This window comes from Tursiops truncatus, chromosome 2 (genome assembly GCF_011762595.2).
Source record: "Tursiops truncatus isolate mTurTru1 chromosome 2, mTurTru1.mat.Y, whole genome shotgun sequence".
In the NCBI taxonomy this organism is placed as follows: domain Eukaryota; kingdom Metazoa; phylum Chordata; class Mammalia; order Artiodactyla; family Delphinidae; genus Tursiops; species Tursiops truncatus.
Genome location: NC_047035.1, coordinates 25,749,981 through 25,771,948, shown reverse-complemented (window position 1 = coordinate 25,771,948; position 21,968 = coordinate 25,749,981). Strand labels below are relative to the sequence as shown.

Genomic DNA, 21,968 nt, shown 5'->3' with positions numbered 1-21,968 from the left:
AGGTCAGAGACCCCATGTCCTGCCCCAGTGTTGTCCCCACTGTCTTGGTTTGTGTGTCCCCCATCCTACCTCCCAAGCAGACCCTGAGACAGGGATTTGAGTAGCGTTCACTTATTTGGGAGGTGATCCCAGGAAGGACCACTAGGTGGGTAGGGTCTTCTGCGGTGGAAGGTGGCAGGTAAAAGCGAGATCAGCTCCTTCAAGCTGTCCATCCTAAAGGACGGATTCACTTTACCCCACCCCAGAATGCAAACGCACATACCCCTGAAAGGTAATCCCGAATGTTTCAGCCTGAGGCTTGGGCACCCCTGACCAGTCTGGACTCGGCCACTTCAGCTTTCCTTCTTGCCACCAGAAGCTTCTGCCCAGACTCCCCTCTCTTGCAGCACAGTTTACCAGACTGTCACCTTGAGGCGATGGCTCAGGAAGACATTTCCCACTCACAGAATAAAATGTGGACTTTGAGGGGCTTCCACATTCCCTCCCCAGAGTCTAGCTCGCCTCCTAACTCCCCTGCACAGTCTGATGAGAGGGACGACCCAGCGAGGTGGGACGTCACTTGGCGCGGCGGAGGTGCGGGGAGACTGTAATCAACAAGAGGGTGTGAGCAGCCCTTGCAGGGCGTGGGCTGTGGTCCTTCCCCAGGCCCTGTCTGCAGCCTCTGGCTCGCCCTCCATCACAGCCGTCTATGGCAAGGAGTCCACGGGGGGCACAGAGGTTAACAGAGGTGTAGCTTCCCGGGCTGCAGCTTCCCACGGCCTGCTGACCCCAGGGACATGGGCTGGGGCAGCTGACACCTGGCTCACCCAGCAAGGAGGCGGCCTGGTGTGAGTAGAAAACCCACTCCAGGTTCTGGGCCACCTGAAGACCCAGACTCCAGGAGTCCTGTGTGAGCACAGGCTTCTTTCTCCATTGACCTTCCCCACCTAGGTCACAAGGACACTAATGATCACCTATGTCCCCACGGACATCCAAGACCCAGAGATCATCATTAAGCATTTTCAGTAAGTGGGTCGGGTGGGCTGAGGCGTGGATTGCATCCTCCTGGTAACCCTGCCTGGGTCCTCATGTGGGTCGTGATGCACAGGATGGTGGAGTGGGGCTGTGGCTCACCCCAGATTCAGCTCAGGATCAACCTTGCAGAATGGGGGAGGCCCTGGTTGGGGCCAGAGCAGGGTTTCTGAAGTCAGGGAATTTCTGCTTGGCATGGGTGTGATGGGGGATGCCTTACCCTTGTACCGCCAACTGTGGAGCCCAGGGAGCTGCCAGATGGCAGTTATCTAGAGCGGGTCATCTTGAGGCAACTTTTGTGACCCGAGCTCCTAGCCACAGGAGCCAGTTATCTCTCCACGAGCAGCAATTTCCAGCTCTGCTCCCTGGCCCTGTTCTGTGTCACCTGGGGAAGATGTGGCAACTCTCAGATTAACAGGGATCAACCCTGACATCCAGCCTTAGGAGCAAGGGGTGGATTCTACCATCCAAGCAGCAGGAACCATGGGTATAGCTGAGCCCCCTAGCCCTGTAGGCTGTAGCTCTGGGTAGGGGGTGGGGGGTGGGGAAGGGGGAGGTCCCCAGCCCTACGGAATGGCTCAACCTCCATGTTTGTGGCTTCAGTGAGGCCTATCCAGGGTGCGTAGTGACCAGAGTCCACTTCTGCTACGACGTCAGGACCCTGATTGACTTGGACGATCAGAGGTGAGGCTGTAGCGGGACCTGTCTGAATCTGGGGTGGAGAGAGAAGGAGAGGTTGTGGCTCTGCTGGCACCCTGACCACAAGATCCTTCTCCCATTGCCCATTGGCTGACAGGCGCCATGCAATGCGGGGCCGGCTCTATTACACTGCCAAGGCCAAGAAGAAGGGGAAGGTGATGATCAAGGTCCATCCCTGCTCCCGGCTGTGCTTCTGCAAGTGCTGGGTTTGCTTTAAAGAGGTAACTGGCAAGGGCATCGGGGGACACAGCGGAGGGGCTAGGGCACCGGGTCTCCAGGCTTTGTCCAGGGCTCTGGGCAGCGCCCCTTGCCCGCACCCTGGGGCCACAGGCCTCATTCAGGTCTGCTCTGTGCTGCGGCACCTGGCTCCCGCTTTCCTTTCCACCCGTCCTATCTCGCTGTTGAGAGGAGTCTTCCTTGAGGCCCCCTCCGGAGCGATCCAGGGACGCTTGTTCTTGGCCCCTCCTGGGCTTGGATGGGAGGACCAGTGAGGTCACAGCAGGCTGCTATAGGCTCCCAGGCCTCAGGCTTTCAGAGAGCTAGGACAGGAATATTTGAAAGCAGTGGATTCAGTCTTATCGCCCAACCACCGTGGCTAGAAGGAGGTCTTGGCAGGACTGAACTCCAGCGAGTCCAGAAAAAGAATCATCCCCTTTCCTGAAAATGCTACAGACACATTCTGTCACTCCTCTGGAGGCTACTCGGAGTCCAAAGGCACCCCCTTACCCCCAGCGATGCCTCGCTTTCGCTAGATCTAAGAGCAGGGAGCTAATCTCAGAGTCATAGCCTCTTCCTCTTCTAGAGCTGGGATCTTGGAGCCCACCTGGGGTCTGGAGCTTTTTGCCGGGCTTCCAAGGGAGCCGGGGATGGAACCGAGCCCTCGGGCCTGCCGCCTGAGTGGAGAGAGGCCTCCCATCCAGGCGTGAGGCCTGGAGCTCTGGCTGCTCCAGCTCTGAGGGCCACATCTCACCCCAGGTAGACGCAGAGCAGTATTATAGTGAGCTGGAGGAGCAGCTGACTGATGAGTTCAACGCTGAGCTCAACCGCGTGCGGCTGAAGCGTCTGGACCTGATCTTTGTCACCTTCCAGGACTCCAGGATGACAAAGCAGTGAGTGCCAGGGCCAGCTGCTTGCTGTGCCCAGCCCAGCCCTGACAGTGGGCCTCTGCTTCTCTGAAACCATCCTCTTTCACCCCCATTCCAGCCAAGGGGAGGAGGAGAGCGAGCCTCCCTCCGGTTTGCCATATTCTGCCCTCCCCTCGACCCCTCCATGCTCCTCATGGGCATGGAGCCACCATCTTGCTTTCTAGAGCATGGCCACATCCGTCTTCCCCCAGCTGCCAGGCTCAGCTTGTCTCCAGAGATGCCCAGGCCCTGGGCTCTTCACTCCCATATGTTCTTGCTTCAGCACAGAAGTGGTCAGAGTAGCTGTTGACCTCTTGGTTCCTCTTCCAGGCCTTGACAAGAATGGCACCCAGTTCTCCCTCATTGCACATCACCCCTCCCCTCACCACGAGTGACAGAGTCAGGGTAGAGGAGCCCTGCTTGCCATTGCTCCTCTCCTGCTGCAAACCTCCCCTGATTCATAGCCCTACTGCCTCCTCTCTCCTCCACGCCAGCCTCTGGCAGCCCCACCTTGATAGGGAGTGGATGAGGGCCACTCTGGAATGTTCTGGAAGGAATCTTAGGACTGGGTCAAATAGATGGGAGCCTCAGAATCAGTCTTTTGAGGATTATGGGGCCCTCCTCTCCCCGAGGGAGCCTGATCACTCACCACATTTGTCCTCACCCCCCCAACCCTACCAAGGAACAGTGGCAGAAGCTAGAGTTTAGTCGCAAAAAATTGTGTACAATTTTGCAAGTCACTTACACCCTCTAATTTCTTACCTATCAGATTTGATTACGTATATCTTCCCTGTCCTCCTCCCAGAGGGTTAAGAAGGGATATGTGTTCTAGTTACTCTCTGCAGAGAGGATCTAAGGTCTAATTACAGCAGATGTGTGAATTAGAAAACCAAAGATGAGGCTCCGGTGCCAGCACCCGCCCCTCTTTGGTTGTGTCTTCAGTAATCTGTGCAATTAAGACGATGTTAATCACCAATTAGCACAGCGTCATGCACTGTGTAGAACTCAATAGTCGGTAGCTACGGATACTAAGATGGGGCTGAAATGAATACCTCTCCTGTCAACCTCACAGAAAGAGCGCGTCTTTGTGCTGTCACTACTGTTAAGGGGAAAAGACGTGAACTGAGAACCGTGTGGCCCCCTTTTTCCTGGACAGTCCCTCCCTCTAACGCCCCTTTCGTTCAGTGACTAGGCCTTGGGGACTGCCCACTTACAAGGTCGAGAGAGACATATCCAAGTCTCCAAGACTTCCCAGGAAGTGGATGAGTCTCTACCTGTGGGATGACCACAGCGGCCCCGGGCCCCTGGCATGAGCCCTCCCCCGCCGCGGGCCATCGTCCTCACCCCCGGACCTCTGTCTGCTCCCGCATCTCCGCAGCATCCTGGAGGATTACAAGTTCATCCAGTGCGGTGTGTCGGCCCAACAGTCCTCGGTGACCACCGTCGTCAAATCCGACCGCTGGAGGGTTGTCCTTGCCCCACACCCCAAAGACATTATTTGGTAAGCCCTCTCTGTCCCTCCCCTCTCCTTTGAGCTCCTCTGGGACTGAAGAAGGCCGTAGGACGGGGAAGGGAGTCAGGGCCTGTCCTCCTGCTTCACTGCCCACACACGGCCCCCGCTGGGCTGTTTCTCTCGTGGGCATCACAGCCTCCTCCCACGCCCAAGCCCACCCCACCACAAGCATGGAAGGCACCCAGCCTTTGGGGAAAGAGTTTTTTCCTGCAGAAAGAATTCGGATCGTTTTTTTGGCTCGCTTTACAAGTGGTGTGACTGAGGGGAAGGCCCAGGGCTGTCTCATGCAGGTGTGGGTGGGCCCACGGGCTTGAATTAGACCAGGGCAGCCTTGTCCACAGCTGGCACGCAGGAAGCAGCACGGGCTGTGTCTGAGGGCTGAGACGCGGGGTCCTAAGTGCGTCTCCCTCCTCCGTCCTGCCCAGGAAACACCTGTCTGTCCGCCGCTTCCATTGGTGGGCCCGCTTCATCGCAATCAACACCTTCCTCTTCCTCCTCTTCTTCTTCCTCACCACGCCTGCCATCATCATCAACACCATCGACATGTACAACGTCACCCGCCCCATGGAGAAGCTGAAGGTGCCTCCTCTGCCCAGGCCAGGCGCGGGGGCCCCAGGGAGATGAAGGAAGAACTCAGGCGAGGAGGGGGTGGGAGGCCCACTGGGACGTGACTCCGATGCCCGCACACTTGTGGCCGTGGCAGCGGTGTAAATGGTGGCACAGCGCTTCCTGTGCTCTAAAGGGCATGAATGTGGGTCGTTGCCCATCTTAGGGACCGGGGCTGAAGAGTGGGGGAGCCCCAGGCAAGTTCTGGGATGAGTTTGGGGGGTGGGCTTGGAGGGCTGCTTTACATTGGGCCCAGCTAGAGGTACAAAAGGGGCAGCAGAAGGTGTGGCGAGCGTGACAGCTCCGTTCTCCCCACGTTCCCTAGAGCTGGGCTCCCTGCTCTGAAGACAGGGTTGAGAGCGGGGCAGGCAGAGGTTAGTTCCAAGGCAGCCCTTCTAGAGGAGAAGGCCCTCCAGCTCTGTCTCCACTTCCCGCACTTCCAGACACACCCACAGCTGGCTGGGCGTGTGCGATGGCTCACAGGAGTCATCCCTGGAGGGAAGGGCTGCTTCATATGGACAGAGGTGTTCCGAGGAGCTGGACTGGCTCGTTTCCAAGTTCCATAGCCTCAAGGCTGTCGTAGTGATCCCAGAAGGCCCCTCCTTTCCTGTTATCCCTGTGCCTGTTCCAGCAAAACACATGCACCCACGCGTGCGCGCAGCCAAGCACGTCTGCTGCCGATGCCTACCTTTGCCTCCTTTGTCAGCTTCTCAATAGGCCCCAGGCAAGGGCACCACAGCTCTCCCTGGGAAGTCTTGCTCCATACCCTCCCCCTCTTTGCCACGTCTCACACAACATCACAACAAAAGCAGCGTCTCCGGGGGCTTCCCTGGTGGCGCAGTGGTTGGGAGTCCGCCTGCCGATGCAGGGGACCTGGGTTCATGCCCCGGTCCGGGAGGATCCCACATGCCGCGGAGCGGCTGGGCCCGTGAGCCATGGCTGCTGAGCCTGCGCGTCCGGAGCCTTGTGCTCCGCAGCGGGAGAGGCCACAACAGTGAGAGGCCCGCGTACTGTAAAAAAAAAAAAGCAGTGTCTCCTCCCTGAGGTCTGAGACGTGAGTGACAGCAGCTGGCTGTGGCCTTAGGGCCAAGTCACTAGGGGCAGCCTAGGGCACCCCTCCCGTGACCTCAGCGTCGAAGGCCTGCACTCCCTGGGGATGTCACTTGACCTTGGGGTGTCAGCCACCGGCCGCCCCGGCTGGGCAGACCCCTGACCAGGAAGGTGGGTCAGAAAGGCCAGGCGCACTGTGCAGCCTCGGGGACACCAGGCCTGCTCTGGGGCTGAGCTGGAGAAGAGGCCAGGGACGTGGGCGAAGGCGAGGGAAGCCTGCAAGGAGAATGGAGCTTCTCGCATTGACGTCTCTCTGCCCTTCTCCGCTCCACCCCTACAGAGCCCCATCGTGACCCAGTTCTTCCCCTCCCTGTTGCTCTGGGCCTTTACGGTGATATTGCCTCTGATCGTCTACCTGTCCGCCTTCCTTGAAGCCCACTGGACCAGGTGAGCTGGGGGCCCCCCCTCCTAGCCCTGCTCTCGGCACCTGCTTCTCCCTCTGCCCCCCCAAACCCCACCAGCTTAGGACTCTGGTTTCCTGTCTGGCCTCAGGAATGGAATAGATATGGGGTGGCTTTGATGCCTGAAACCATCCCAAAACACTAACGATTTTTTTTTCTTTGGAAAGAGGGGATGGGTTTGCCTCTGGGCCTCTGGGCTCGGGGATGCTGAGATAGGGCCACCATACCAGGCATGTGGGGTCAAAACCCAGCCCTCCTCGGGCTGCTCCCTCAGCCTCCAGCCACGCGCTGAGGGTCTGGAGCTGCGGGCAGAGATAGACAGCGCCAGGAATTCCAGGCAGAGGGCAGAGGATGAGAGTGAGAGAGCAGGACTTGTTTGGAAAATGTCAGAAGAGCTGCTATGGCCAGAGCAGAGGAGCCCCTGCACTCAATCTGACTGCAGACCCACGTAGCCTACACAGTGCCCACATCTTAAACAATTAAGAGCTATTTCCTATTTATTAGCACTAATAGTTCTATGGTAGGAGCTAATTAGTTAGAAAGGATTTACCGTATGCTGGGGCAGGTGGACCTGCTTTGGCCTGAAGGCTGCGTGGGTCTCAAAAGTTATTTCCTGCACCAAAAGTTTCTATCATTCTATCAGGCAGTAAGCCAGGAGGTTTATCTTAACAGAAATCCTTACTGGTCTTTCCTCTGGCCAAGAACAGGGTTCATGTTGCTTATTGAAACTCTGCAAGAATTCTGAGTATCATTAGTAATGTCCCTTGAACAGAGATGTCAAGTATATGGTATGTGTGTGCCTTCCCTTCCTTTTCTTATGCCCAAGGCAGACATCACTAGTTGACCATGCTATTCTTTCCTGCTGCTCCCAGCCACAGCACAGCTCACAGTGCTCCGTGGAGATGGCACTGGTATGCACTGTGAAACCATTTTCTAGGCCAGGTAGCCGCCTCTCTCTCTCTTCATTCTGTAGTAAGGCGTTTGGTTCTTATCATGTCTCTCTTTGTTTCCTTCTAGATCAGCTCAGAATCTGATCATAGTGCACAAGTGCTACATCTTTCTGGTGTTTATGGTGGTCATTCTGCCCTCTATGGGACTGACCAGGTACCTCACCTCCAATTCTCTCTCCTCTGTCAGCCAGGCTCACCCTAGAGTTGGAACCTCCTCTTTCAGACACTGTAGGCCCACCTCTGGTTGCTGCAAATCCATTCCTCAAATGACAGTCCAGTGCCTGTCCTGAGCTTAGCATGAGTCAGGTATCATGTGAACTCTAGGCTGTCAGCCATGAACTCTGACCTCAAAGAGCTTATCCTCCAGCTGGGGAAACAAGCTGTACCTATCAGCTAACTGACAGCCCAAGGTGGGAAGAATGTGCAGTAGAAATTCAGAAGAGGGAGAGAACACTATGGGAGCAATGGCTGGCAAAGGTTTGCTAGAGGGGAGGCCTTGAGCTGAAAGGCCAAAGGGTTAGCGCCCAGCATTAAGAAGAGAGGCAGTGTGGATTGGCCAGCTAGAATATTAAGATGCAAGAGTCTTTGGGGATTGGACAAGGGAGGTTGAAAGGAAGGAGGCCAGCCCAAGAGGAACTGAACCCCAGACCTTAGGTCATAGATTCATTAACTGAAGGGTCTGCTTTATTCTTGTTCTTTTTCTTGTGCTTGATTCTTTATTCTAGTTTGGATGTCTTTTTCCGCTGGCTCTTTGACATCTACTATCTGGAACAGGCATCCATCAGGTTCCAGTGAGTACTAGAGTGCATGTTTCAGGTGTACTCCCAGTGTACATTGGGGCTTCACACCAGGTGGATATGTGTATCCTTTATTTGCTCATACAGGTAGAGGTGAGTGCATGTTAACACTCTCATTAGGCAGCCTCTTAACATTTCCTGTGCCATGGACCCCTTTGGGGGTAAAGCCCAGGGACTCCTTCTCTGAATGAACTAATTGTAGATTTGAGGGAAATTGCCCCAAAAAATGTCCTATGTACCTTTTTTTTTTTTTTTTTTTTGCGGTACGCGGGCCTCTCACTGCCACGGCCTCTCCCATTGTGGAGCACGGGCTCCAGACGCACAGGCTCAGCGGCCATGGCTCACGGGCCCAGCCGCTCCGCGGCACATGGGATCTTCTGGACCGGGGCACGAACCCGTGTCCCCTGCATCGGCAGGCGGACTCTCAACCACTGCGCCACCAGGGAAGCCCCCTATGTACCCTTTATCCAGTTTCCCCCAATGGTAACATCTTGCATACCTATAGTACAATATCACAACCAGGAAATTGATGTTGAAAGAATCCACAGAGCTTGTTCAGATTTTGCCAGTTTTACTTGTACTCTGAGTAGATTTCTTTAAACGTACAAAATACCTGGGTTATAACAAAAACCAATTATGCTGAAACATAGTTATCAAAATACTTTAAAATTCAAATTTGTAATGCAATCTCTATTAACACGTTTAATAATAGGCTGCTGCATTCTAAAGGTAGGCAAGCAAAAGTTACACTTTATTGTTTTAAAGGCATCGGTGTGAAAGGTGATGTTACTTACCTAGAAGAAGAATATTAAGTTGGGCAGGGGAGTGGTTTTTTGACAAGGCAACATGCATGTCGTGTTAGGTATCCAGCCACTTTCTTTTTTGTTTTGTTTTGGTTTTAGGGTTCCAAATGTTGAAAGTCCCAATTTTCAAAGGTATATTATTGCAAATGACATGCAAGCTTTCATAGCTTGCTTTACAGGGCAAGGACCAGAATTCTCCAAGCTTTCTACAATTAAACTATAACTGTAATAAGTTGATTTTTTTCCAAGGTGAGTGAGTTCATCTTTGGCTAGGTCATTATCTTCAATACAGTTTGTATATGAGAAAGAAAAGAATTGTGAGTTCATGACTCAACTCTGATGCCCTCAAGAAAGAATAGTGTTTGAAGGAGTTATGAAATATGTCCAGGGGCTTACAGATTTCTCTTTTCAAGGAAGGTGACAGAATTGTGTAGATGGAGACACTGGAAAGCAACAGAGATGCCTGGGTCACCAGCGTGAGAACAGGCAGTGTGCCCATCCATTCAGGTGGCTGAATGACTACTAGTTGAAGTCGGCCAGCTAGCTATGTGAAACACGCATGTGCAGACAGAAAAGTCTCAATCATGTGAATTTAGCGTGTCTAATTTAGTGGCCTGACTAATAGCTAGCATCATTTTGAAATGATGATGAGCACAAATGGTATCGTAAGGGCTCAGCAATAAGTACAACACGATATGAAAATACCTCATTTCAACTGGTGACAGACTCATGGCTATGGCTGACATCGCTGTGATTTGTTGCCCATGCTCTTAATGGAAGGAGGTGCTAAATCGGAGAAAGTAAAGATGTAATCTTTTCCCTATTCAAGGTCACAGACCCGCAAAATTCTACTTATGGACTCTCCAGGGTCTGTGGATCCAAGTCAAACAGTCCTTCTTTATTATTTGTTTTGAATTTTATTTTAATTTATTTTTTGTACAGCAGGTTCTTATTAGTTATCTATTTTATACATATTAGTGTATACATGTCAATCCCAATCTCCCCATTCATCCCACCACCACCACCCGCCCCCCGCTTCCCCCGCCTTGGTGTCTATACGTATGTTCTCTACATCTGTGTCTCTATTTCTGCCTTGCAAACCGGTTCACCTGTACCATTTTTCTAGATTCCACATATATGTGTTAATATACGATTTTTTTCTCTCTCTGACTTACTTCACTCTGTATGACAGTCTCTAGGTCCATCCACGTCACTACAGATGACCCAATTTCGTTCCTTTTCATGGCTGAGTAATGTTCCTTTGTATACATGTACCACATCTTCTTTATCCACTCGTCAAACAGCCCTTCTTTAGAGCAAGCCAGTGCATGTACCTCCTAACCCATCCACAAATGCCATAGACCACCCCCAGCCCTGCTCAGAAGGGCCCTTGTTAACTTAAACTGGTCTGAGAACACACGTAGACAGTCAGCCCTCCATATCCACATCTTCGGATTTGACCTACTGCAGATCAAAAATATTCAGGAAAAGAACTCCAGAAAGTTCCCAAAAGCAAAACTTGAATTTGCTGTGTGCAGGCAGCTACTTGCACAGCATGTACGTTGTATCTACAGCTGTTTACATTGTGTTAGGCATTATAGGCGATCTGGAGATGATTTAGCGTATACAGGAGGATGTATACAGTAGGATGTGCCTAGGTTATATGCAAATATTATGCCAGTTCATGTAAGGGACTTGAGCATCCCTGGATTTGGTATCCACAGGAGCTCCTAGAACCAATCCCTCACAGATACCGAGGGATGACTGTATTGGAAAGCTATTCTCCCCATCTCTACCTCCACCCCATCCCCACTTCCTCAATTCGTTTCCTCTCTCTCCTCCTTCCTCCCAATACCTCTGCCCTTTCCCTCTTCCCCGGCTTCTGTGGCTGTCTTCCACCCAGGTGTGTGTTCCTGCCAGACAATGGCGCCTTCTTTGTCAACTACGTGATCACGTCAGCTTTGATTGGCACAGGCATGGAGCTGTTGCGCCTGGGGTCCCTCTTTCTGTACACCACCCGCCTCTTCTTCTCCAGGTCGGAGCCGGAGAGAGTCCACATCAGAATGGTGAGGGCCAGGCCCTTCCCTGAGCACAGCCCTCAGAGTCTCCCTTGGGCGGGTGTCAGGAAGGGGGCCTGTTAGAAGCACGGAGGGACTGGAGGTGGGAGGCATGGTGAGGTGGGGCGAGGTGCTTCTCGGACACCAGGGTTGGAAGGGAGGTTGCCATCCCAGACAAGGAGCACAGAAGCAGCAAGCCAAGTGGACCAGGCCACCTGAGGAGGACCCCTGCCTTCTGCCCCAGAACCAGGCCATGGACTTCCAGTATGGGCGCGAGTACGCGTGGACGTTGAACGTCTTCAGCGTGGTGATGGCGTACAGCATCACCTGCCCCATCATTGTTCCTTTCGGTGAGTCATCCCTGAAGCTCCCTGGGGACTGCACACCCTCGGACTGGGAGCCCCACAGCATCCAGCTCCCTCCTAGATCAGGAGGGACAGCCTGTCGGAAGGGTGGGAGGGGCCAGGTCAGAGCCAAGCCAGTCAGGGGTTGGGTGGCTGTTTACATAGGATGTTTGTTGACAGAATAGGTTCTAGGGGCTCAAGGGAAGCTGCTGGTCCCAGAGGTCAGCACCGTGGAGCTCCCACAGCCTGTTCTTGGCCCTTGCCACTCTGACAGACCTGAATCTAGCATCTCAGGCCTGGGTGGGGAGCCTTGGGACGGCCGCTGAGCGTGCGTCCATCTCCCGGCCCCCAGGGCTACTCTACCTGTGCATGAAGCATGTCACGGACCGCTATAACATGTACTACTCCTATGCACCCACCAAACTCAACGAGCAGATCCACATGGCTGCCGTCCACCAGGCCGTCTTCGCACCGCTCCTGGGTCTGCTCTGGATGCTCTTCTTCTCCGTCCTGCGGTTAGGTAGGTACCCAGCCCGCCCCAGCATCCCGCCTCTGCCCGTTCCCCATGGCTCCGTCACCCCTCAACAACTCTGGAGGAGCAGAAAAAGGCTGGGAAGCGCAAGGTGTTACTTGTGGAACAGGGCAAAGCCCAGTGCCTTCTCTAGGCCTTGAGGGCTCGTGTTAGAGTCCCGGCAGACCTTGGAAGCTAAGCGGAGGACCAGCGTGGTCCAAATCATATACATTTTGGTTTACAACTTTCAGGGCAAAACCAAAGCAAAACAAACAAACAAAAAATTTAAAAAAAATTCCTATTCCTTCATTCTAACTCAAGACTGGCAGGAAATAAAATATTAGCTAACAGGCTCCATTCGCAAGACATTCCCTCTGGGATCCTAGAAGATGCCTGGCCTTATGTGTTGTCAAAAACCTAGAGGAGGATTCAGAGCCTGCCCTAGCAGCCAGCTTGGCTACACAGAGCTGCTGACCCCGCCCAGCTGAGCTCAGAGACACCCTCACAGAGAGAGGCCCCACAGGCCACATACTGGAACCCCCCGGCTCTCTCCCCTCAGAGCCACCCATGCCCCAGGCAGCAGTCTCTGCCAGCCCCTTCCCAGTCTCAGAAAAGGCTCATGCTGACCTCCCCGTCCTCCTTCTTCCCCCCCACCCCCCACACTTGCCTTCCCTCAAGACACTTGACCTTAACCTTCTCAGTGGTGTGGAGAAGGGAAAGTCCATGTTTTTTCACTGCCTGTCACAGGGGTGTCAGGCAACGTTCAGCTCACAGTTATTTATATGCATTGTCCATTTGTTGTCGCCCCCGAAGGCTTTCCTGCCCCAGCAGACTTCATTTTTTTAATAATGCTTTTTTTCTAAGTATAAAGAACTGCATGTTTATTATCAAAAATAGAGAAAATTGAAAGATCAAAATTTGAATGACCTACCAGCTCCCCTACAGCCTCATGTCTATCACTCCCACACCTCACTCTGTGCATACGTTTTGGGGGACAGGGCAAAGTGGAGGGAGTTTATTGGTTTACTCTTACTTTACAAAATTGTGATATCCACTTCATACTATTCAGACTTGTATCCTGAGTTTCTTCACTGAACATTATGTTCTGAGCAATTTCTTGCATTATCAAAATACTGTTGAGTACACGCCTTTTAACGTCTGCGTGAAATTCTGTCACTTTTAGTCAGTTCTCCATGGTTGGGATATTGACGTTGTTTATCATTTTTTGCTTTTATAAAAACACAACAATAAACATCGTTATGCAATAACTTCTGACTGTAAAGACTGATTTTCAATATTCATGTAGTTAGAAAACTGCTACGATAAAAAAGTTACCAAACATCCCCAAACAAAAATTCTGAATTGCTTTTCCATGCCATTAGCACGTGTAACCGAGCACACTCACTCCAAAAGGGCTTACAAGGGCCAGACAGAGAAAGACAAGTATCGTATGATACCGCTTATATGTGGAATCTCAAAAAAAAAAAATGGTAACAAATGAACTTATCTACAAAACAGAAACAGACTCACAGACTTACAGAATGTACTTATAGTTACCAGGGCGGTCGGGGAGGGATAGACTGGGAGCTTGGAATTGACATGTACACACTGCTATATTTAAAACAGATAACCAACAAGGACCTACTGTATAGCACAGGGAACTCTGCTCAACACTCTGTAATAACCTAAATGGGAAAAGAACTTGAAACAAGAATAGTTACATGTATATGTATATCTGAGTCACTTTGCTGTACACCTGAAACTAACACAGCATTGTTAATCAACTATACTCCAGTATAAAATTTAAAAAAAATTTTTTTAAAAAGGGCTTACAAGAAAAGGTGTGGGTCTGAGACTGACTGTATTTTGGGGCAGTGGCATAAATGAGTGACTCAGAGATACTTCCCAGGGACCGTGAGGTGGAAGGTAACTGACATCAAGGAGGACATTTAATGGGCACCTAAGTGGATATTTAAGTCAATTAATTTATTTCATGGAATCCACTGGATGCCAAATCCTAAACTGGCCAAATAGCACAGAGGGTTGATGTCCCTGTGTCGGGCTCATTGATCAAGTTGTTAAGGGGAGAACTGGGCAGGGACATCTTTGCCCCAGGCTCCAAACTCCTACAGGGGTGCTGAGCTGGGCCCCAGGCATCTGTCAGCCCGGGCGGCATCTCAGCCGGCACCCCTGCCCACAGCTCTGGGCCTCAAGCGCCACACCCACGCCTTTCCTTCTCCTTGCAGGGACGCTACACGCCATCACCTTCTTTTCCCTCTCCACCCTTATCGTTTCCATGATACTGGCCTGCGTTGGCACTTTTCTGGGGAAGCTTCGGAAAGCGTCTGACTATGAGGTGAGTCGCCAGCCTGGCTTTCCTCCGCAGGTTCTCCCGGTCCCAGGGCACACAGCTCCTGGACGCCCACCCGAAGCACCACGATGACGAGAGGCTCTTGCCTTCCTCTCTGATGACGGGATGTGCAGACTCAGTGCCGGGTGTACGTGCTGCATGTATCCTTGCACTGGCCCCGGAATCACACCTCCCGGGGCGGGGAAATCCAGAAGACAGCTGTCCTCTCCTCTTCTCCCCTCTTTCATCTCCTCCGAACCACAGGCTGCTGGCCCATCCCTCCTACGATGTGAGCCTAATCAGCCACTGAGCCGCGAGGGCCATTCCAAGGCACGGAGGCTTGAGAGAGAGGATGGAGTGAAGGAGTAAAAGAGGGGGTGGTAAAGGAGGATAACCTGGGGAAAGGGGTCAGTCATCTCACTTTTAAGAATCTCAGGATATTGAACTTGTCTGGAAGGGAGGCCTGGCTCCCTGGGCCCCATGACTCTTTCGGCTCTTTGCCAGTGGGGCCGAGCCAATTATTAGAGAAGGGATCTAATGCATGCCAACAGGACTGTGTGCTCTAGATCAGCACTTCCTAAAGTGGAGTGACCGTAGAGGTGTACGGGAATGATTTCCAGTGGACTAAAACATTTTATATTTTTCATGGTCACACATTTATTTTTCTACTTAACCTTGTTTACAGCAACTGACACAGGATTTCTGTTCATAAGAGTGAATTGTTTCCTTTTCAAATGAATTTAAATAAGAAAGAAAGTTGATTTAAAGTACTAGCATCCTGCTGAGTCAGAGCAGGGAGCCTCTGAGAAGAGGATCTTCTTGCTTCCAGTGGTTCCGTATCTGTGGCCCTGGGCACAGGTGCCTGCTGCCCTTTCTACCTGGACCCTCCTCCATCCCCTGGCCCGAGTCCACGCTAGTGAAGGACCAGAGCGAACGACGCCTCTGGCTCTGTCTTCCCAATACAACGGGATCTGGGATCTGGTTACTCAAGGGCCCATTCTAGAGACAGAAGGTGACGGGGGACCTAACCCCTCATTTCATTACAGAGATAGAGGGGAAATTCTGGCAGGAGATAAGGTATTATGGAAGTCAAGGCTTCTCCTAGAGTCAGAGCAGTCTCATCTTTGAACCGCAGCCTCCACTCTGCTTACTCTCTCCCACTGTGGTCCTTGCGAATGGAATATTTCAGAAGGGTCTCCCCAGCTTCCCAGTCTACTCTCTGTCCCCCTGGGCTTCAGCCCTGCCAGCTGGACTGCGGGTCTGGAAAAATAGAAGATGAGTTGAGTTTAAGGGGAGCAGCAGGCCCCTTAAGCCTGAGTTTAAGGTCCAGGCTTCTCTGGACGTGGGGAGGGTGGGGGCACCCTGTGACCCTCCTTGTCTCTTCCGCCGCTGCAGCCCGAGGAGGAGATGGAGACCGTGTTTGACCTGGAGCCCAGCAGCACCTCCTCCACGCCAACTTCCCTTGTGAGTCAGTGCCTTCGACCTGGGACGTGTCGGGAGGCGGGTGCTTGCAGGGGTGGGCTACTCCAGCAGCATTGCGGGGATACCAGCAGTTAGTGGCCACCCTGGGTACTGGGGAGGAGCCGGGCGTCCCTGGACCCCCTCCTCTGATGCAGCAGCCCGTGGCCCTGGCTGAAGAGCCTTCAGAAAGATAGAAGATCTGGGATTTACTCCAGGACATTCTCTAGAAGGAGCTCAGAGAGGACAAGAACAGTCAGGGCGAACCCAGCCACAGGGAGCTCAGTCGTGTAGACGCAGGGCCCTGCTGGGGCTCAGCCTCAGGACCGAAGGCTGCCTCCAAGGGCACAGGGGCCAGGCAGAGTGGCGCAGATAGAGCCGCAGCGAGCTATTGGAAGTCTGCACCGCATGGTAAGGCAGGGGCCGTGCCGGATGAGTGAGTCCGTCAGCTTGTGAAGAGACGAGGCCGGACTCAGAGTGCGGGGGGTCCAGCAGGCTGGGCGTTGGCTCCCACACTGTGGCTCAGCCTGGAGGGGCGTGAGCGCTCGCCCGCAGCCCGGCCACAAGTGTGGCTGCAGGGCCACTGATGCATGCACTGAGCAGGGTACCGGGTCAGCCCGTGCCCCGATGCCAGGGTGCCTTGGGGAGCACTGAAGAAGGGTACCAGCCAGCCTGGGCACTCAGGGAAGGCTTCCCGGAGGAGGGAACATCTAATCCGACCCCAGGAATGGGAGAGTAGGGGTTACCAGGTGGAAGAGTGTGTGGGGGAAGAGCATTCAAGGAAGAGGATCAGCCTGTGCAAAGACCCCGAAGAGAGAATCTGGAGCACCGGGGAACCTAAGACAGTTTGGGGCCTGGAGCAAATGCAGAGTGGGCGGCAGGGACCGGTGCGAGGGGAGGCCCTTTAGTCATGGCAGCGTTGGGTGAAAGCTCACAGACGCAACAGTGGGCGGATGTGCCCACACCAGGTGCCTAGAACTACAGGTCTGCCTCACTCTGAAACGAACCCTACAAATAGGGCCCGATGAGCTCTGGGAGGTGGCAGGCAAGAAGGAGCTCCAGTACCAGAGAGACAACAAAGGTTTCGAAGCAGGAAAGTCTCTCTTCACATAGCATCTCCCCTGGGGCCCTTCCAAGATGACCCCTCTGGAATATTGTAATCAATCGGTTATTGAAACCTTACAAACTAGACGCGTCACCATTCTCGCTCTTGATCTTTATGATAAACCTGCACAGTAGGGGGTTTTTATCCTCATTTTACAGATGGGGAAACTGAGACTCACAAAGGTGAATTAATTTAGACCCTAGAGTACTACTATGCAAGGACGTGGCAGAACAAGGTTTGAACCAGGTCTGTCAGACTCTAGACTTCGAGCTTTAAAAAAAAAAATTCCTGGAATTGATTTTTTTAAATCTTTCATTATTATAACAGAGGGGTCTAAGCGTTGTAGATAATTATGGGGAAAAAACAGAGAAGCAAAAATAAGAAAATTAAAAGTCCATGTTTCTACCACCTAGAGATGACCACTGATAATGTATATTTTTTCAGATATATAGATATTTTTTAATGACATAATACTGTACACTATTTTATAACCTGCATTTTAAGTTAACAATCTCTGTCTTTCTACATACACGCATGTTTCCCTCTTCAAATACCCAGTCCATATTCAACTTGCCCTACGTGTTCCAGAAATATCTTTTACAGCTTGTCCAGACCAAGACCCAATCCAGGCTCTGTGCGAGATTAACCTGGCACCTGTCCCTTTTAGTTTAGCACCGTCTCTGCTTTATGACTTGTTGGAGAGACCAAGCCAGGAGTCCTGCAGAATGTCCCAACTTCTGGCTTTTTCTGGCTGTTTCTTCATGGTGTCTTACAGGAGGTTACACTATCTCCTGTATTTCCTGAAAACTAGAAGTTAGATCCACAGGCTTGATAGATTCAAGTTCGACACTAGGGGCTAGATAGAACACATTACAGGCAGTGCTGTGAGTCACACCAGGCAATATATAATATCCCATTTATTGCCATTAATGATGCTGAAGTGACTCCCTGATTCAGGGATGACTGCTGGCTTCTTCCATCGTTCAGTTACCATTTTTCCCTCAGAACCCAAAAGTCACCTATGGGGTTTATTTTGGCCTTATGAAAATACCTCAGTTCTTCCGTAGAAAGAGTGTTCTCTCATCAACTAGGGCTGTTTAGTTTCACTGAAATAAATTCCCACAGGAAAGGTTTAATTCTACCCAATAATTACCTATTTTCAAAATAAGGAGTTGGTTTAAAAGTCCCTTCAAAGGGTGACAAACAGCTCTGACCCTAGTACTTCTTGTATTTTTCTAGTCTGCTGCCATCGCAGGCATTCCTGGGCCCATGCCTGGATTTCACAGGTCACATGACCGAGACCTCAGCTAGCAGCCTCCGTTTCAAATCCTGGCCAACCAATGACACAGCCCGAGGGAGCTGGCTGCACCTCTGAAGCTGTGTTAGAAAATGCGCTAGCTCAGGAATGGGGGGGGGGGGTCCCTCCAGACCCCAGTGTAAGGGAGACTCATGTCATCACCCCCTGGGTTCAGCCCGACCTGGAACCAAGAATGAATGGCACGTGTGCTGAACGAAGAGTAGCCTAGGAGACTCACACTAACCAGCCCAGGGAGCACACAGATGCTCGATAAATGATCGAGAGCAGCTGGGCAGGCGGGATGGCCAGGACTTGGGCTGCGGGGGAAGAAGGAAGGAGCCACGGCTTAGAGGGGCAGAGGCTCTGCGTGTAAAGCGTGAGGGGGAAGCGTGTGCCCAGGGCCTTGCCCCAGATGTGACCTCACCCCATCTCCCCTCTCTGTCCCGAGCAGCTGTATGTGGCCACCGTGCTGCAAGAGCCGGAGATGAACCTGACCCCAGCCTCCTCCCCAGCCCGGCACACCTACGGCACCATGAACGGACAGCCGGAAGAGGGAGAAGAGGAGAGTGGTGTGAGGGGCTTTGCAAGGGAGCTGGACTCGGCCCAGTTCCAGGAAGGGCTGGAACTGGAGGGCCAGAGCCAGTACCACTGACCAGGACCCAAGGCCTCCACCTGGCGACGCCAGCCGGGAGTGGCGGCCAGGGGAGAGCCCAGCAGGGGGAGGCAAGGAGGGTGGCCTGGACCGCCGCCCCACTACCTCCTGCAGACTTTGGGAAGGCCCCAACGGAGCCCCGGCTATCTGTCGGCCATGTGGAGGCCCCGACCTGCTGACCAGCTAGAACGGGAGATGACGGGCAGTGTCGAGGGACCCCAGGATGGGATGGAGGATACCGGCGAGCACCATGTCTTGGGAGCAGGGGCTGGAGCCCTGAGCACAGAGACTGAAGGCTGGGGGACTTCCTGGGGTCATGGTGGAGAAGGTTCGCATCAGGGAAGAGGCAGGAGGAAGCCCACTGAAGACTCTCTGGGGTCTTCGCCACCCTTCCACCAGCTGCCCTGCCCAAGGAGCTTCTGCTGCTGTCCTACCCTAACCCTCACTCCCAGCCCACCCCTCTCCTGCAGTCTGAGGAAGCAAAGGTATGTATGCTGGCCTCGCCAGCAAGACACAGACGGCCACCTCCTCCGGGTTTCCCTGCACGGGGATCTGTAAAGAGAAAGTCTCTGCGCCCGTCCGCAGGAAGGGGCAGCTGAGACCATAGACTTAAAGGAGGCGACTGAGCCCCTTCCTATTCCTCTGCCCCTCATCAGATGTCCCCAGGAGCAGCAGGGTAGAGAGCCTTCTTTCTATTCCTGCAGGAGTAGCTGGGATGTGGTCACGCAGGGCTCATTAAACGGGACCTGTGTGCATTTTGATGAAGGCTGCTGGTTACTGTAAGGTGGGCGGGGCAGAGGCAGAATTCATGGAAGGAGGTCTTCTCCCAAAACGCTGAGTGATGAGAAACCCGATATACCTCCCCAAGCCCCGGGGCCTAATGAGAGGACCCCCAAGGTCGAGGATGTGGCCACTGAGAGCTGCTCCGGCCGCATACCCATCTGAGTGCCTAGGCCCCCAGGGTGACCAAGGTGGGGGGTAGCTGAGGGTGAGAAGCCCTTGCTGCAAACTGAAGGCACAGGCCTCTCCCCGGCCTCCGAGCAGGACCCTTCCTCTCCTCTCGGGGCCGCCCTGCGCTCTGCACTGAAGAGCAGTCCAGTGGCCTCCAGTGTGGTCCTGGCTCAGACACTGCGGATGCCCTGCGGGGGACTGAGGGGTGCAGGCGGGAGCTGCGTCCTCCATGGACAGGCAGAGTAAGGCTGCCCTCCCGGGGCGGCCCCCACCTGAGGCCTGGAGGAGCCGAATCCTGAGTGGGAACAACGCTGGTGCCACCACTGCTGCAGGCCGGGGGTGTGCAGGCCTCTGGGGACAGGCCCCCATCAGGACCACCAGGCAGCCAGCTGGGGAGACACGAAGAAGGGCTGGCCAGGGCCTGGGTGCACCAGAATGAACCAAGTCAAATGGGATCTGCACGCTCTAGAGCTCTCCTGAGCGCCCTCCTCCAAAGGTCTGGGCCCCTGCAGCCAACCTACTGAAGGTGGGCGTCCAGGTTCACCTCACCTGGGTGTTTCCCACCGGCTGCCGGGCACACACGTGCTCCTGAGCTCAGGTCACCTGAGCCTCACTTCTGCTCCACCCGTGCCCACATCCTGGCTCCAGAAGCTCCAAGCTTGACCCAGGAGGAGAAATAGCACTTGAGGGGCAAATACTGCCCTCCCCCGAGAGCTCAGCCCAGACCTTGGCGTGAGGGATCTTTCCAGAGAGCCTGGCTCATCTGGGAGGAGGCTGTCTCTCCTCGCCCAGGTAGGAATAAGGAGGAAATACCCAGCTGGTCCCTCGTAAACCCAGGCCCCGCAGGGCTATCTCCCCCAAGCATTTCACCAGCCAACAGGGGGAAGTGGTCCTTTCCAGGACAGTCCAGCACGGAGCCCTGCCCACCATGGGGAGGTGGCAGCCCCAGGCCCTGCCCCGCGCCCAGGTGTGTGGCGAGGGCCGTCCTGCCCGAAGCTGGCCTGAGGGCTCGCCTTCACTTGGCACTACTTGCTGGCATCCGCCCCGGCCTCCGCAGCCCCTGCGGGACTGTTCCTGCTGCTTGTCTCGCCTCCCACTGCCCTGCTGGCAGCCTGTGGAAGCTACATATGGAAAGGTCCCAGCAGATGCTACGGCAGCATGGCTGGGGCTTCCCCCTCTGAATCTGGGTCAAGTGCAGTCTGGTTCTGAGAGAAGACGGTGAGGATGTTGGGAAAGTTGCTGCGTCTACTGGCTTCTCTACTCTTCCCGGAGACCCTGGCCACAGCCGCTCGACCTCCCGTGGTCACTGCTGCGGGTGTGGGCGTACTTTGGCTCCTTACACGCCATATCCAGGCCCTCCTCAAGCATCTCCCCTCCAACCTGCTCTCTCGGCCCACACGCTTCTCACCCACTGGCCTCCGCCCACCACCATCCACCCCACCCCACTGCCCACTTCCCAGCCGCCCCTGCCCCATCTGTTCCCCCAAGCCCCGCCTCTCAGACCTGATCCTCTCTGGAGGGAGCTGCCTCGGGGGACCAGGTATTGCCTAGAGCCTTTGAGAAATGCCCCTCCCGGGGCCTAGGGCAGCTCCATGCTTGCCTGCCTCTTCCTCAGACACTTCTGGAAGCAAAGTGCCTATCAGCAGCATTGCATCCTCTGGGGACCCCGGTGGGGAGTGTGGACTTGCCTTGGCCATCACCACTAAAGCAATGTGTCAGAACGCCGGACCTTCTTGTTATTAACGCTATGACCGTGCCTTGAATAAACAAGTCCTCCCAACCTCTGCTGGCCTGTGCCTCTGCATCTGAAGCAGCCCAGCGGGGCTTTCCCTCCATCCAGAAGGAGCCAGAGCTCCCTGAGGTGGCCAGGCTGGAGCACCACATCTTGCTTTGTGGCTTTGGCCCCTGGGGCCAGAGCTGCCACTCTGGGACCCTTGACCCCTGAGGCCTTCCCTGGCCCCTGTCCTCACAGGGGAAGGCCTGGCAAATGCTACCTCATCTGCTGGAGAAACAGGAAGTGAATCTGCCTCTTTCCACTGCGGATGCTCTGAGAGTCCCCTGAGCAGTAGGGGAGAACTTTCCGGTCCATGAGCTACCCAGGAAGCCACCAGGGCAGCCTTTCCTGGGCAGCAGAAGCCCTGGGGTGAGTGCTGGGCCCTGAGAGTGGGCCCCCGGCCAGATGAGCAGCCGGACTGGACAAGACGAAGACTTCAGGTAGGAGCCCCCAGG

General features: G+C 54.0%; 1 protein-coding gene across 10 annotated transcripts in view; it reads left to right on the top strand.

The window, feature by feature from the left end:
- Positions 1-21,517, top strand: part of TMEM63C (transmembrane protein 63C) — a 71,743-nt gene extending 50,226 nt beyond the window's left edge. For 7 of the 10 annotated variants that reach the window (XM_073800194.1, XM_019920309.3, XM_019920328.3 and 4 more), the window contains 15 exons: positions 931-1,004; positions 1,615-1,695; positions 1,808-1,931; positions 2,686-2,819; positions 4,213-4,335; positions 4,773-4,926; positions 6,344-6,450; positions 7,482-7,568; positions 8,140-8,205; positions 10,918-11,080; positions 11,316-11,421; positions 11,768-11,935; positions 14,173-14,282; positions 15,672-15,740; positions 18,588-21,517. In XM_073800194.1, the coding sequence (XP_073656295.1) occupies positions 931-1,004; positions 1,615-1,695; positions 1,808-1,931; positions 2,686-2,819; positions 4,213-4,335; positions 4,773-4,926; positions 6,344-6,450; positions 7,482-7,568; positions 8,140-8,205; positions 10,918-11,080; positions 11,316-11,421; positions 11,768-11,935; positions 14,173-14,282; positions 15,672-15,740; positions 18,588-18,788 (1,767 nt within the window). In that variant the 3' untranslated portion in view covers positions 18,789-21,517. The remainder of the gene's footprint in view (positions 1-930; positions 1,005-1,614; positions 1,696-1,807; positions 1,932-2,685; positions 2,820-4,212; positions 4,336-4,772; positions 4,927-6,343; positions 6,451-7,481; positions 7,569-8,139; positions 8,206-10,917; positions 11,081-11,315; positions 11,422-11,767; positions 11,936-14,172; positions 14,283-15,671; positions 15,741-18,587) is intronic. The other 3 variants (XR_012329887.1, XM_073800195.1, XM_073800196.1) reach the window with 3 other exon arrangements.
- The last annotated feature ends 451 nt before the right edge of the window (positions 21,518-21,968 follow it).